This window comes from Suricata suricatta, chromosome 17 (genome assembly GCF_006229205.1).
Source record: "Suricata suricatta isolate VVHF042 chromosome 17, meerkat_22Aug2017_6uvM2_HiC, whole genome shotgun sequence".
NCBI classification, from domain to species: Eukaryota; Metazoa; Chordata; class Mammalia; order Carnivora; family Herpestidae; genus Suricata; species Suricata suricatta.
The window spans coordinates 27,242,320-27,256,624 of record NC_043716.1 but is presented as its reverse complement, the minus strand read 5'-3'; the positions used below and the strand labels follow the sequence as shown (position 1 = coordinate 27,256,624).

Genomic DNA, 14,305 nt, shown 5'->3' with positions numbered 1-14,305 from the left:
ATGCTCTGAGGATTACACACACCTATCAGTAAAAAAGAAATGCACAACACCGGGGCCCCTGGCTGGCTCAGTCAATAGAGCATGCTCCCGATCTTGGGGTTTTAAGTTCAAGCCCCATGCTGGGTATAGAGATTACCTAAAAATATTTTTAGGGGCGCCTGGGTGGCTCAGTTGGCTAAGTGTGTGACTTGAGCTCAGGTCATGATCTTGCTCTTCCTGGGTTTGAGCCCAGAGTCGGGCTCTGTGCTGACAGCTCGGAGCCTGGAGCCTGCTTTGGATTCTGTGTCTCCCTCTCTCTCTGCCCCTCCCCCACTCATGCTCTGTCTCTCTCAAAAAAAACATATATATATGTTTTTAATGCACAGGGCCAGGGTTAGAAGTTAAGCTTGGTGTGCCCACATCCAAAGAGTATGTATGGAGAGCATCACTAGCTGTCTCCCCTTGGTCTAACTGGGGGTGAGGGAGAACCTCTTGTCAGGAGCACAGGGGGAACCTCCATGGTTCCTCCAGATGCCCAGCTCAAATGTGGCAGAGGGGGAAGGGCGGTGGCCTTGGCCTGGGTGACTGAGAGCCCAGAATAAGATGTGAGTGAAAGTCACAGGAAGCCTGTGGGCTCAACACAACAAAAACCTGTTAACCTTGAGAACTGCCCTGTCTGCAGAGGCGCCAGCTTCCTCTTTGGGCAGGGAGTTCCCTGGCACCGGTGGTCCAGCACTGCTGGGGAGCAGGGGAAAGAAAACCATAGGTCCTGGAATGAGAAGATCTCTACGGGCCTTTGCACGTCTCTGCAGCCTCCCGTCAGCGTTACTCCAGGAGCTTTCTGGGTATTTTGAAAAGGGACCAGCTTTGGCCTTGGCGGTTTCCTTTGCCAGTGAGCTAACGGTTTTCCTCCCCAGGGCAAACAGGAAGGCGACTGCGCAGAGCATGGCCAGCAGGTGGGCGAGGTCGCCCCGTGGGATGCAGGTCTCACCTCCGGGGTGCGCTGTGGGAAAGCTGAGCCCTTCGGCCTTAAAAACGCTGCTTCGGGTTAACTGGTTAGCCCGGCCCAGTTAACCAGTTAATCCGCAGCCCAGGGAGATGACTAGGGTGCGGGGTGGGGGTGGGGGTGCACTCCAGGAGCCAAACCCTGCCCAGAACAAGAAAAGAGGAGGAAGGGTCCAGCCCACACCGCCGGCCACATCAGAGCACCAAAAGAACACCAAGTCTTTATTACAGGAATTCCTATGAAACAGCTCCAAGAAAAAACCCACACATAGGAGAAAAAACAACTAACAAAGCAACACACACAGACTTGGGGCTGGGGCTTCCTACCCATGCGCCGGGAGGGGTCAAGGCCACACTCCCAAAGGCCCCTCCTCTGGCCCCAGACCCAGGCGGTCTGGAGCCTGGGCTGGCAGCCCAGGGGCTCCTGGGGGGGGGGGTCCACAGGCGGGTCGCGGGGAGCAGCAGAGGGCGGGCGGCCCCCGCGCCAGCGCCCCGGGCCCCGCGCGGGTGCCAAACTTGGTCAGGCTCTGCAGCGGCAGTTCACGTCCCGACCCCCACCCCCACTCCCCTGGGGCCGCCTCTTCGGAGCTCGCGGGAAAGCTGGGTGCGATCATCGCGCCCGTCAAGCCCTCATTATCTAGGGGTGACTTGCGGCCACTAGGGCCCGGCCAAGGCTTGCCTCCCACTCCCATCCTCCCCACCCAGCGCAAATGGTCTGGGCTGGTTCCCCACTGCTGGGGTGGGGGAGGGCGGGCCCCCCAGGGAAGCCCGTTCCTGCCCAGGCTTTCCGGTTTTCCGGAGTGGTCAGCGCGTTCCCGTCTTGAAGGCTGGCCCCGGGCTCTCCTGCTGGCCCCGGGCTCTCCTGCTGGCCCGGTAAGGTTCGTAGAACCAGAGTGTGCCTCCTTGGATCAATCACCTTCTTGTTCTTGGCAAGAGTCGCCCAGCAAGCCCTTCTGCCCCAGGCGCCCCCAACCAGGCTGGTAGCCCCCATCCTGTTGCTCCTCAGTCCTGCACTTTCTCAAGGATCACTTGAGAAGCTACTGCTACCCACCTGTAGTGACAGCAGGACTTCTGCTCAGAGCCTGCCCCCCCGCTACTCCGGAGCACCCCCTCCCCAGTTCCCATCCAGAACTGGCTTTTGTCTTCTGCCACAGTAAAGAATCCTCCTGCCTGGCCAGAGTCCTCCAGCTCCGGGGGGGCCACTTTCCCCATCCCTGCTGGGGGCCCACACCAACCCCAAACAGAGGCAGCCGGAGGGGCAGTCAGTAGATACCTCTGCGGTGACCCTGAACTCTGAGGGAGCCTGAGTGACTGCCCAGGGCTCTCCAACCCACAGCTCTGTGCAGGGGTGGCACCAAGGATTAGCAGCCCTGGGGGAAAGGCTGGGATGCAGGAAGTCATGGGAAAAAAGGGTCCAAAGTGTCCAGGAGGGAGCTGGGGATGGGGGGGCGGGTAGGCAGTGTCTGTGGCCCAGAAGGAGAGATGGAGAAAGGCAGGAGGCAGGGGCTTCACCATCCTGCCCTCTTGGGCATGCCAACCCTTGCCTATTTCTGGGATTTTTTTTTTTTAAGAAAATGGGGGTGGTGGTAAGTTGGTGGTGGTTCCTGCATTTTGGCTCATTGCCCCTAGAACAGCCTGGCTACAAAAGGGGCTAGGGGTCCCCAGGTCCTTCCTCCAATCGCAGCACAAAACTCCAAAGTTCTAAGTCCCATGAACGTGGCAGTGGCAGTGGCAGTGGCAGTGGCTGGGCCAGAGAATCGGGAGGCCTCAGTACACAAGCACCATCTGTCCGGCTGCGGCTGGGCCCTTCAGCTGGGGGCCGGTGTTGCTCTCCAGCTGCCTCCGCCAGGTCAGCTCATCGCCGGTGAGGAGGACTGCTGGCATCTGGAAGGGAAAAGAGAAGGAAGAAGTCTTTCAGTGCAGCCCTGTGGTCTTTCCTTGTCAGTGGTTCCTGGAGAGATGGTCTGGGGCAGAAGATACCATAGGCAGGCGCCCTTTCCTTCCTCCGGGGACTCTTGCCAGCTGAGGAACTTTGCCTGGGGTCATGCCCTGCCCCCCAGACCCGAGCTCCTACAACAGCGGGAGCAGGGCCTCCCACAGCTAAAGACAGAGTAGGGGGTAGAAGTCCAGGGGGAAACGGCTGTATAAAGGCTGAGAGGTGGGGAAGTAACCTGGGATGCAGTCATAGCTCAGATGAACGGGACCAAGGGGGCCTATAGGGGCAGAAAAGTCAGTTGGGGTCAGAATTCAGTGGCCCCACACACCAGGCTGGAAGTTGGTAAGCCTGGACTCGGAGGACTCGCTCAGACAGCAAGGGGGAAATGGCAGGAGAGTGATGTCCTGGAGATGCGGTGAGCTGAGCAGGGACAGTGCAGAGAGCAGCAAGTGCTAAGCAGGCCGTGGGAGTCCACCAGCGCGGGCATGAAGGGGGTGGGGGAAATGAAATGGGGAAGTCAGGAGAAGGTGTTGTCCGGCTTCCAGCGAGGTCATGCCCAGGGCTGGAAAGACAATCCTGGGCACAGCTTGGGGTGCAGAGTGGATGTGGTGGGCTGACGAAGCGGAAGACGCAGACTCTGGAGCCCACTGCACGACGTATCGCTGTTGCTGTAAAAGAGAGCGGTGGACTGCCGAAGAGGAGTGAGAGGACTTGGAGGAGCGTCAAAGGCAGAGCTGGGGCCGGAGAGGGCGGGGAGCTGGGACAGAGGGACCCGGAGGGACAATGGGAGCAGCAGGAACTGCACAGAGAGAGGAAGGTAGCCCAGGAGTCCTGGGCCACAGAAGCTAGGGGTGGAGGTGGGGGATACAGGGCATGTGGATACAGAACAGGAAAAGGACCTGGTGACCTTCCTGATCAATCCAGGGATGGTGGAGAGGATGCCACTTTTCCACAAGTTGGGCAATGAAGGAAAATTGGGAAGACTCTTGGCTTTTAAGATGAGGAGGAAGATGGTATAGACTTGAGGAAGGAGCTGGAAAAGGAAAAGCTCGAAGACTTGGGAGAGAGAGAAATGATGGCAGGGCCCGATGTGGGGTGGCTCTGAACCAGACACTTCCCTGGGGAGCAGTGGGAAGGAGATGAATGGCAGCAGCACCGGGGGTGTGGCGGTCCTTCCCTCTGGTTGTATTGAGCATTTGGGACCAGTGGGACTCGCGGGCGCAGCTCAGTGCGTGAGGAAAGCCTGAGTGTGCCCACATCCTGGGGGGTGTGACAGGCAGTCAACCCGAAGTGACGGGAAGGCCAGCGCCCAGGCTGGTCGGTCCACAACTATCCTGAGGGAAGCAAGCATTGCTTGGGTCTGAACCAGGGTCATACCTGCCACACCATCAGCTCCGGAGAGCCTTGTAGGACAGCGGCCGGGGGAGGAAGGGCGGGCGGGCACCTCCCCAACAGGGAGGCAGTTGGAACAGGAACAGGCTCCACCGAGCCCTGGAGGAGGTGTTGACATTCCCTGACCCCCCACCCCCGCCATGCACAGAAGAGGAGGAAAAGCAGCCTGAGGGCCCAGGACTCCAGCCAGAAACAGATGCCTCGAGAGAGAGGCGGTTTCTTCATCTGGTTATGGCCGATCCTACACCACCCAACCCAGGCAGGCACTGGGAGGGTTCTGTGTGTGCTCGGCTGTGGTGAGGCCACGTCACTTTTTCTCTTTCTTTGTTTTTTACGTCACTTTTTCTTAAGTGGCCCTCTCACTGTGCACTGTGTGTCCTAGACTGCCTTCTCAATTTGGCTGTAAACTATCAAGGTCAAAGCTGACTTCTTCCCCCTTCTTCCCAGGATCTGGCACAGGCAAGTGTGATCACTTTGCTGGAAGGAAGGAAGGGAGGGAGGGAGGGAGGGAGGAAAGAAGGCAAAAGACAAGTTCTATGCAGACCATGTCCTGTCTCACAACAAGGGAAGAAAACTAGGACCTGTGCCATCCAGTCGCCTGAGCCCCGAGCCTCTGGACGCTGGGAGGACACCTCGGGGCGGGCATGGCAGGCCCAGTGTCTGGGCAGCTGTGACTCCAGGCCTTACCGCTTACTGTCCTTCCCGTAGGGCTTCCTCCATCTTGGGCACCTCCTGACGCCTTCCCCGGAAGTCTTCATCTGAAAAGCAGAGGGACGTTGTCTCATCCTCCACCGTGCAGGGGGTCACCCAGGCACGTCCCCTAGGCTGGGCAAGGGAGCCGATCCAACTCTGCCCATCCCCCTTGTTTGCTGGGGCACAAGCTGATTCTGGGGCAAAGGGGGGAATATGTGGGTTTGGTGAGGGCACCAGGGCACAGTGTGGCTCCATCACTGAGCTCTGGGACTTTGGACAAGTTCTTCCCTCAGCTTCCTCATCTGTAAAATGGGTGCGTTGTACCCTCCGTATGGCCTCTAAGACCCTCCGGGTCCTTGCTTCTGAGTATCTCCTGACCAAAGGGCCCCTCTGCTCTGAAGCATTAGGATCAGGTTCAGCTGTGGGCCTGCTGGCATCTACGCAGTGTCCTCCGGCCCACACAGCCTGTGGGGAGGGACTGCATGCATGCTGAAAGGCTGCCAGGCCCAGAGACAAAAACTGCACAGCGCTTGGTTCTCAAGCTGAGGCCCCTCCACGTGAGTAGGCCTGCCTGCCCCCTCCCATCCCAGAGAAGACTCCCCAGAAACAGCACCTGACACTTTGTGCTCCAGGTAGAGATCTAGGTGGAGGTGTGGCTGGGGCCCCCTTTGGGAGTGGAAGGAAGGGAGAGGCAACATGAACCGGGCAGAAGGATCCATTTCCTTGGGTGACCTGCCCATGATGTAACCCCCCCACCCCCAGGTTGGGCCCACCCATGAAATCCCCGGGGCCCTCCACTGGGAGGGTCCCTGATCACAAGTAACAAAAAGCTCAAGCTTCCCTGTCCCCTGCCCCGCCCCCGTAGCCTCACCACAAGTGTGACCCTCCACATCGTCCAGCAGATTAGCCGTGGACACCGCAGCTCCCAACCTGCCGGGCCGTTCAGGAAAACGTCACAGGGACTGGGGGTGGGGGTTGCCATCGTCCTCCAAGTGCCGTGCTCCCCACCCCGGCTGTCTACCGCCCACCACAAGCCCAGGTGGCTCCCACCGTACCGGCCTTCTCCCCAGGGCTCCCCAAAGCCTCCTTGTCGGGTGAGCAGTCAGGCCGGACTTTCTCACCCAGCTCCCATCCCTGGGGATGGGGAAGGGGCTTCTTCTCTCTGTTCCCCACTGGCTGGTTCAGCTTCTAACACCCTGGCCCCATGTGACAAGCATGGGTGGGAGTCTGGATGAAAATGTGGAAAACCTTATTTTCCCTCAAGGAACTGAAAGTGAGGCGCCAGGGGACAAAGAGGAAAGTGGGGAGGTGGCAAGATCTACAGACCAATTCCACTCGAGAAACGAGGGAGAGGCTTGCTGATTTCAGTGGAAGCACCAAGTTTTCTCCCAAAAGCAGATTAGCCCGGCCAGAAAGTGGAGCCGTGGCAGACAACCTGGGAGCCCACAGAAGGAAGCAGGCGACGCTGGCCTGTTCCCTGGGCCGGTCACGGTGGTTCAGGCAGGGCAGTGGGCTGGCCTCGGGGCGCACAGAGGAGAGGGGTGGCCGCAGAGCCGGTCCCAGTCCCAGGGAGAGCGCAGTCTCTGGCCAGGGGGGTCAGCACCCCCGGCACCCACAGCTCCCCAGCGCCAGGCCGGAAAGGATACGACTGATGCTTGGACAAGTGTTTCCTCTTTGACTTCCTCATCCTGGTCTTCTCGGAGAAGGCCCTGGCCAGCTCGAACAGCTTCCTCCGGGTGGCTGGGGCAGAGAGACCCGTGAGCCCTGGGCTGTGGGCCGCAGCCAGCCGAGGGCTGCCCCACCCCCCCTCCCCCAGGTGGGGGCAGGCATCAGGCGACAGGAATGCAGGGAGGCTGCCCTCCCGGCCCTGCCTGCAGGGGCAGCACAGGCCACCGAGAGAGCAGGGCCAGGCCCAGGCAGGCGACCTGAGATCCGGGTATTCCTTCCCCAGCTGTGACAGACACCGACGCGTCTTGGCTGTCTTTCCCGCCGCCTCCCCCACCCCCACAGCCACCTCCAGAGACGGTTCTGGGATTTCCATGACTAATCCGAGATTTTCCCTGAAATGGAGCCTGGAAGGATGGCAGCCTAGTTCACACGTGCTTGTGGGGGGGGGGGGAGGGGGGAAGGGAAGGTTCGTCCTGGCTGGCAGGACTTTAAGGGGAGAGGTCACTGACACCCCCCGCCCCCCCCCCCTGCCTCCTGCCCACAGACTGCAGGGCTTTGCACGGGCCTCCCCACTCATCAGGCCTGGGCCAAGTCCCCTCAAGCCACAAAGAACGTGAACTCTGAAACGGGGACAGGGGTGGGGGGTGCAGCACATTATTATTTTTCTGCAGACAGCTGGCTCAAGAGGATTTAAAACTTAATTTGTATCCAGACTCAGCCGCAGAGAGGGAAGTGAGGCAGGAAGGCTGAGGGAGCCAGACTGCGATTAAAATGTCACTTTGGTTCACCCAGAATCAGCTACCTTAAAAACACCCCGGGCTCCCTCCCTCCTCCGAGGCCATGGGGCCTGTCTTAGGAGAAATGGGGAGGGGTCCTAGGCTGGACTCACATTTTCCCATGTGTTTTAACTTGTCCCTGAATAAGGCATCTTCAGACACAGCAGGATTAGCGTCACTGGTTCCTGGAAGGGAAAGATACCCCTGAGGGCCGATGCAGACGGAGAGCCTCTGCCCAAGGCCCCCAGGGTGGGGGGGCGGGGGTGTCCCAGGACTGGGGATGGCCCCAACCCTCCATTTGAGGAGAGAGGCAAAGATCAGTCCTCTTCCCTAACCAAGAGGGAGCTTTAAGAAAGAAGGACACGGGGCGCTTGGGTGGCTCAGTAGGTTAAGTGTCCAGCTTCGGCTCAGGTCATGATCTCATGGTTCATTGGTTCGAGCCCCACGTCGGGCTCTGGGCTGACAGGTAGCTCAGAGCCTGGAGCCTGACTTCAGATTCTGTGTCTCCCTCTCTCTCTCTGACCCTCCCCTGCTCACACTATCTCTCACACTAAAAATTAAGACAAAAAAAAAAAAAGAAGAAGAAGAAAGGAGACACTAGGGGCGCCTGGGTGTCTCGGTAGGTTAAGCATCCAACCTTGGCTCAGGTCATGATCTCAGGGTTCCTAAGTTCGAGCCCCGTGTCAGGCTCGGTGCTGACAGCTCAGAGCCTGGAGCCTGCTTTGGATTCTGTGTCTCCCTCTCTCTGCCCCTCCCCAACTCATACTCTTGTCTGTCTCAAAAATAAACATAAATAAAAAGAAAGGATGACACCAGGGACTGGAGGAGTACTTCTCTCTCCGCGGGGCCCTGCTTGCTGGGGTATGGCCTGCTGTGTGCGTGGCCCACACATGCTCCCAACCATCCGCTTCTCTGACCAGTCCCGAGCTCCACAAAGTCATGCCGGTAGCTTGAAACTGGCGTGGTGGGAGCATTTACAGCATGGAAGGCACCAGACGCTAAGCACGGGGGCTGCTCTGCACCCTGATCTGGCTGTCAGACACTCGCCAGCATGCTGGTCTGCAGCCTGACCCAATGACGGAAGTGATAAGGGAATAGAGGGGAGGTGTGGGCACACAGCAGGCATTTGTCCGTGTTGATTCCCTTCTTCCTGCCTGGGCTGCTCCTCCAATAACTCCCTCCAGACTCCTGAGACAATGAGTAGGAATGAGAATAGGGCCAGTTCCAAAGTCCAAACACAGTTGGCCACCTAGATTCTCCCACATGGCTCAGCACCCACTTACGCCTCTCGCTGCCCTTCTAAAGCCCCCCGCTCTCCACCCTGCAACTCAGCTAATCCCAAGTCACCTTGCCTGCTAAGTCCCCTGTGAGTCATTAGGATCCATCTCAGCAGCCCTGGTGCATCCAGTTAATTCAGGATCAAGGACAAGAGACTGTCGTTAAAACTCCCAGAAGCACATCTGGTGGGGCCTAAGCCCCAAGCCTGCTGCTTATGAATCTGTTCCACGGGATCTTCTCTCTCTGAGCTGGGATCAGCTGCGCTCCCCATCCTCTGCCCCGCCACCCCATGCCACCGCGTCTTGTAAGGTGTGGTTCCGGCAAAAGCCGCCGCCGCTTCCTCTGCGGTGGGCAGCCTCCATGTGCAAGGAGGAACTGATGGGCTAGGGGCCACAATGCGCACACAGGGACACATGGGCAGGGTCCAGTGTCAAGTAGGGGATCTACGCCTCCGAGACCTCTCTGTTCCCATGTTCACCACTCCAGTCCAATGATTATTCGTGCATCCCAACAGCCTGCTGTCCCTGCCTGGCCCCTCTCCAGCGAGGTAGGGCTCCTGGGGGGCCTGCCCCTCTTTTGAGGCAGTTCTTGCTTCTCACCCTCTTGTACATGAAGCTCAAAGGTCTCATCTTCCAACACTAGTACATGAAAATTTGCTACAATCAGTATGTCCTCAGTTTTGCTGCTTGGTTCTACCCCCTGTTTGGATGTTTCTCTTGCAAGCCCCAGAGCAGAGATCAAGCCTGGGAAATCTCCGAGTCCTTCCTGAGCCCACCCACCATGGGACATTTGTGGTGTGGGATGTCCCCTTCCTGCCCATGCTCCAGGCACTTTCTGAGGACTTCAAGCAGCCTGTTAGCCAATCCCAGGGGGCGCCCAGCAGCCGCTGGATTGGTAAGAATCCAGGTGTGCTAAGTGGTGGGCCACGGTTCTGACCCCACAGTGCGGTGGTGGGGTCAGGACCCTCCCCGCCAGCCTATTTCCTCACCCTACTTCCAAACTCCAAACCTGCAAAGCACAGCATGGGTGTGAGCCTCTATGCCCTTCAGGCCTCTCTCCTAGGAGGGCAAGGTTACCTGGGGCAGGAGAGGGAAAGCCCAAGTCATTTCCCACAGCCACGCTGTTGCTGTTGCTGCTGCTGCTGCTGTTGGATTTGGATTTCTGGGACTCGTATTTCAAACGATCTGGAAAAGGACCACATTCCTGTCAGGACAGTTAACTCTCTCCCAGGAGCTCCCTGGGCTGAGACGCAGGAGGTTGTCAGAGGCTAAGCCCCCAGATTTCATATGACACACAAAATATGTGCACACACACATCGACCGGCTCTCAGAGAACCAGCCATACCATAGAAACTACGCCCCAACAAGCACTTGGAATGTCAGAACGTCAGAATTAGGACACTGAGATGTCATATAGTCCAACCCTTCATTTAAAAGGAAAGGCCCTGGGGTGCCGGGTGGCTCGGCGGGCTAAGAGACTCTTGATTTCAGCTCAGGTCATGATCTCACGGTTCGTGGGATAGAGGCCTGTATCAGGCTCTACGCTGACAGTGCAGAGCCTGCTTGGGATTCTGTGTCTCCCTCCCTCTCTGCCCTTCGCCCGCTTATTCTCTCTCTCTTTCTCTGAAAATAAACTTTTAAAAAACAAAGTAAAATAAAATAAAATAAAGCAACCTTCTCTCTGCACACCTTACTCCTCTCCACCCACACACTGTCACGCGCACACACACACAAACACACACACACACACACCCTCACAAGCCTCTCACTGCACCCCACCACAAACGCTCCCACCCTGAAGGGGAAAGGCAGCCAGACTGGGGAGTAGAGCCCCCAGCCAAAGATAAGCCAATACTGCCAGAATACTTGGGAGCCCCTGCCCTGCGGTCCTCTGCTCAGGGAGGCCCCTGTGGACCCAGCTCCAGGCCACGGCCAGTGCCTTGCACACAGCAGACGTGCAAGGGCAAAGAGAGGGCCTGAGAAGGCACAGCCCTCTTCCTCTGAGTCCCCGGGGAGGGACAAGAGTTGGCTGCTGGCCTGCGTCCCTTTGGCAGACCTCCCAGGGCTCTCCCAGGCTCACTTGGTAGGGGGCGCACAGCAACAGGACAGAGGCCACCTGGGCCTGAGCTCTGAGCCCCCAGGCTGAAGTTTCCACCCCCAGCCTGGCCCCTCGGGGCTGCACCTCTCTCCAGGGCCAGGAGGAAGTCCCGGTTGCGCTGCAGCTCCTTCATGAACTCCTCATTCTGCAGGAAGAGCGCGATCCTCTCGTCCTCGAGGTACTGCTTCCAGCGGTTCTCCTGGTCCCGGGCCCCGGGCCAGGCCACGGGGGGTGAGCTTCTCTCCCCGCTCGTGGGCTTGGAGCCCCCAGCGTTACCCTAACACGGGGAACAAGCACACCAAGGGGCTGCTCACAGGGCACGTGCCGCACAGACAGCCACGCACATCTGGGTGCACAGGTGTTCTTTCCCGGGAGCCTCTGGCCGCACCTGCTACTGGATCTAGTGGTCAGCAGAACTCCAACTTCGCAGGCTGGAGGCCTCTCAGCGGGAAAGTGGCTAGGTCTTAAAATCTATTTTTCCTCCCCCTTAAAGCACCCCCCCAATCTCTCATCTACACCCTGAACAGTCCTGGAAAGGGATCTGCAAGTTGCCCAGTAGCTTGGCCATCTCCACATGGATTCCCACACTCCACACTCTCCCTGTCCTGCCTGGCCCAGGGCAAGGCCCCTTCTGCAAGGGCCCCTCAGGCCATGCCAATGTCAGGGGCAAGAGTGGCCCTTTCCCATGGGAGGGAAGGAAGGTGCTCTGCTCCTCTGCTGCCGGCTGCCCCCAGGCCCACCTCCCTCCAGCGTCAGCTGATGGTTCTAGCCACAGACTCCTCAGGGCTGTCACCTTTCCTGGGTGGAACAGGAAGCGTCCAGGTCCAGACAGGAAATGAGGCTTTGGGTTCAGTATTCTTTCCTTGTGAACCCAGGGCAACAGAAATAGCTCAGCCCAGGCTTATACATCAGGAAGTGAAACAGGTGGGCACAAGCCATGGGCAAGTGGAGGTGCTCCCCGGGCAGCTGGAGGCCTCCCCTGGTACCTGTAAGCTGTCCAGCTGCTGCGGCAGGATGCGGAGAAAGTCATCGGGGAGGTTACCCAGCAGTGGTGGGTTCCAGTTACGATAACGCCTCTGGCTCGAAGCGGGTCCGGAGCCCAGCACATCGATGCTGGATAGTGAGAGAGAACAATGAGGGGGTTGGGGGGGGGACAGTCAGGCCCGAACACAGGTGTCCCAGTCCATCACATCGGATCCTGCTGAGAATGGCATTTCTGCTCTGAAGCCTCCCCAGGCCCCCACAGCCTCCAGGACAAAGGCTGAGCATCCCATTGCATCTTTCTGATCAGGCCTCTGCTAACCTCAGTCTCTCTGGCGCTGGGGCCTTGGCTCCCTGGGCTCCAGACAGCCCTGCTCTCCAGCCACCCTGTGCCCTCAAGGTCTCTAGGCCTAGAGGCCTCTGTTCATGGCGTTCAAGTTGGGTGTCACGGATTTACAGGCAGATGTTCATGACTGTCCTCTAAAGACAGCGAGCATCTCCCTGGCACCTAGCGCGGTGCCAGCTCGTGGCTGCTGAGAACAGGTGTGCTCCTGGTGACCAGACACCTATGCCACCAAGCCCAGCCTGCCTGAATGAATGTCAGTTTGCAGGGTTGGGGGTGGGGGTGGGTGGGGTTCATGGGGAAGACAGGATCCCTATAGAGTGGAGCAGGTCCAGGCTCCGGTTCTGGCTCAGTCACAGCCAGCAGGATGGTCCTGGGCAAGCCCCTGCCCCCTCTGGGGGGAGAACTCCTTATGGAAACACCACCTCCCCACCCAAGCATGCAGGAGCCCCTCAAGAGCCCATGTCCTGAACAGTGTTCTGAAAAGGCACACTGAAGGTAGGGATGGAGAGTTTCTTGTTCCCAGGAGTGCTCAGGAGCCACACCTCATACACAAGGTGCATGGCGAGAGGTCCAAGGGCCAAGGCAGAGGCCAAGGCGGGGGTTGCGTGCGGGAAACAAGGGGGCCACGGCTCCCGGCCCCCAGCCTCCCTCCTGGCCTGGCCGTCTGGGGCCTGAGGGCAGCCTGGGGCCGGGCCAGGGGCTCCCCACAGCTCCTCGGCAGCCTGCAGCGTGGCAACCGCAGGACACGTGTTCTGCTGACTCGGGGAAATGACACACACAGAAGGCAGCGGCAGTGGCTCTCGCCTGGCTTTGATTCGCCTCCAGCTCCAGGAATCCCGCCCGCCCCCTCATTCGAGGGGAGCTTTTCCGGGCTGCTGCTGACTGTGGAAATAACTTCCTTTCCTTTTCTATTTTGGGCCGGTGGCCTGGCAGGACGAGGGGGGGACGGGGGCGGCAGCAGACAGGATAACAAGCTGCTAAGTGCCCGGTGGGAGCCAAGGAAACCCGCACGCTGTCCACCCTCTCGCTGTACAGGTGAGGGAAGGCTCCAGAAGACCCAGGGCTCTGAGTCCTCAGCAGATCTCTCTCCATATCGTTCTGCGGCCTGTCACTGTTGGAGGCTTCATTTCTCCCAAGGGCCCGAGGCAGGGGAGAAGATGCCTGTCTCTTAGGGACTCTCAGGGCACCCAGGATTGTCCCCAGTGCTGAGAATTCCTCTCCGGCATTTTCCCCTAGGACACAGGTACCCACCACGCCAACTCAACCACACCCAAAGCTACCCAGGCAAGGGCAGAGGGAGAGTCCCAGAACTGCACTGGGACCCCTCTGCCATTAGTTACTGAGGCCAAGAGGGGAGAGGCAACAGGAGTGGGAGGCTACCCTCCTCGGTCCTCCATGTCCCTGGCGGCCGGGCCCGTGGTCCCAAGGAAGGACGAAGGATGTGCCCAGTCCCTCCCGGGCCCTTGCCCTGGCACTGGCAGAGATGAGATCAGCAGCAGCTGCGAGAGCCAGGGGGGCCCTGAGCCCAGGCGGCCCAGGAAACTCCATTGTGGTCAGAAAGGAATGTCAGAAATGAGCTGAGAGGCAAATAAAAAACTTCCAAGGCTGTAATTTCAAAGGAAAAACAGCAGGTGGCCTGTGTGGAGGGGTGCCTATGGGTTTGAGAGACCTCTTTCATCCTGGAGACAGAGGGAAGGGCAAGCTGGGGGAGGGGAAGGAGAGAGAAGGCTGGGAGGCTCTCCTGGCCCCTGGCCCCCAAACTAAAACTTCACACCCATCAGACCCCCAGGTTTACCCACGGGATATCAGACTCCAGGAGGATTTCAGACATAAACCTTCCAGGCAGGTTTGGTAGACTGGACACTGAGGCCTGGATGGAGTCAGCCCCGTCCAGAGACACACAGATCGTGCAAGCATATTCTGGGCTCAGGGGTCCTGACTTTCCAGGCACTTACCCCTGGGATCACCCTGCCTCTCTGTGTCTCAGCAGGGCAAGCCCCCCCTCCCCGCACCCCTCCCCCCACCTCAGAGGTCTCCTGCTATTGCAGCCAGAGGGAGATTCTAAACCACTAACCTGATCCTGTCACTCTTCAGCTTAAATCTGTTGGCTGCAGGATAAGGCTAAAGCTCCTCAGAGGACCCACAAGCCCCCCC

At 58.9% G+C, this 14,305-nt stretch overlaps 1 protein-coding gene across 1 annotated transcript in view; it reads right to left on the bottom strand.

The window, feature by feature from the left end:
- Window positions 1-1,179: 1,179 nt before the first annotated feature.
- The window catches only part of CUEDC1 (CUE domain containing 1), a gene marked incomplete at its 5' end in the record, with an annotated part of 19,456 nt that continues 6,330 nt past the window's right edge, over window positions 1,180-14,305 (bottom strand). The window contains 8 exons of the mRNA XM_029927004.1: window positions 1,180-2,868; window positions 5,000-5,070; window positions 5,877-5,935; window positions 6,652-6,745; window positions 7,563-7,634; window positions 9,804-9,911; window positions 10,909-11,101; window positions 11,811-11,937. Coding sequence (XP_029782864.1) covers window positions 5,003-5,070; window positions 5,877-5,935; window positions 6,652-6,745; window positions 7,563-7,634; window positions 9,804-9,911; window positions 10,909-11,101; window positions 11,811-11,937 — 721 coding nt within the window. The remainder of the gene's footprint in view (window positions 2,869-4,999; window positions 5,071-5,876; window positions 5,936-6,651; window positions 6,746-7,562; window positions 7,635-9,803; window positions 9,912-10,908; window positions 11,102-11,810; window positions 11,938-14,305) is intronic.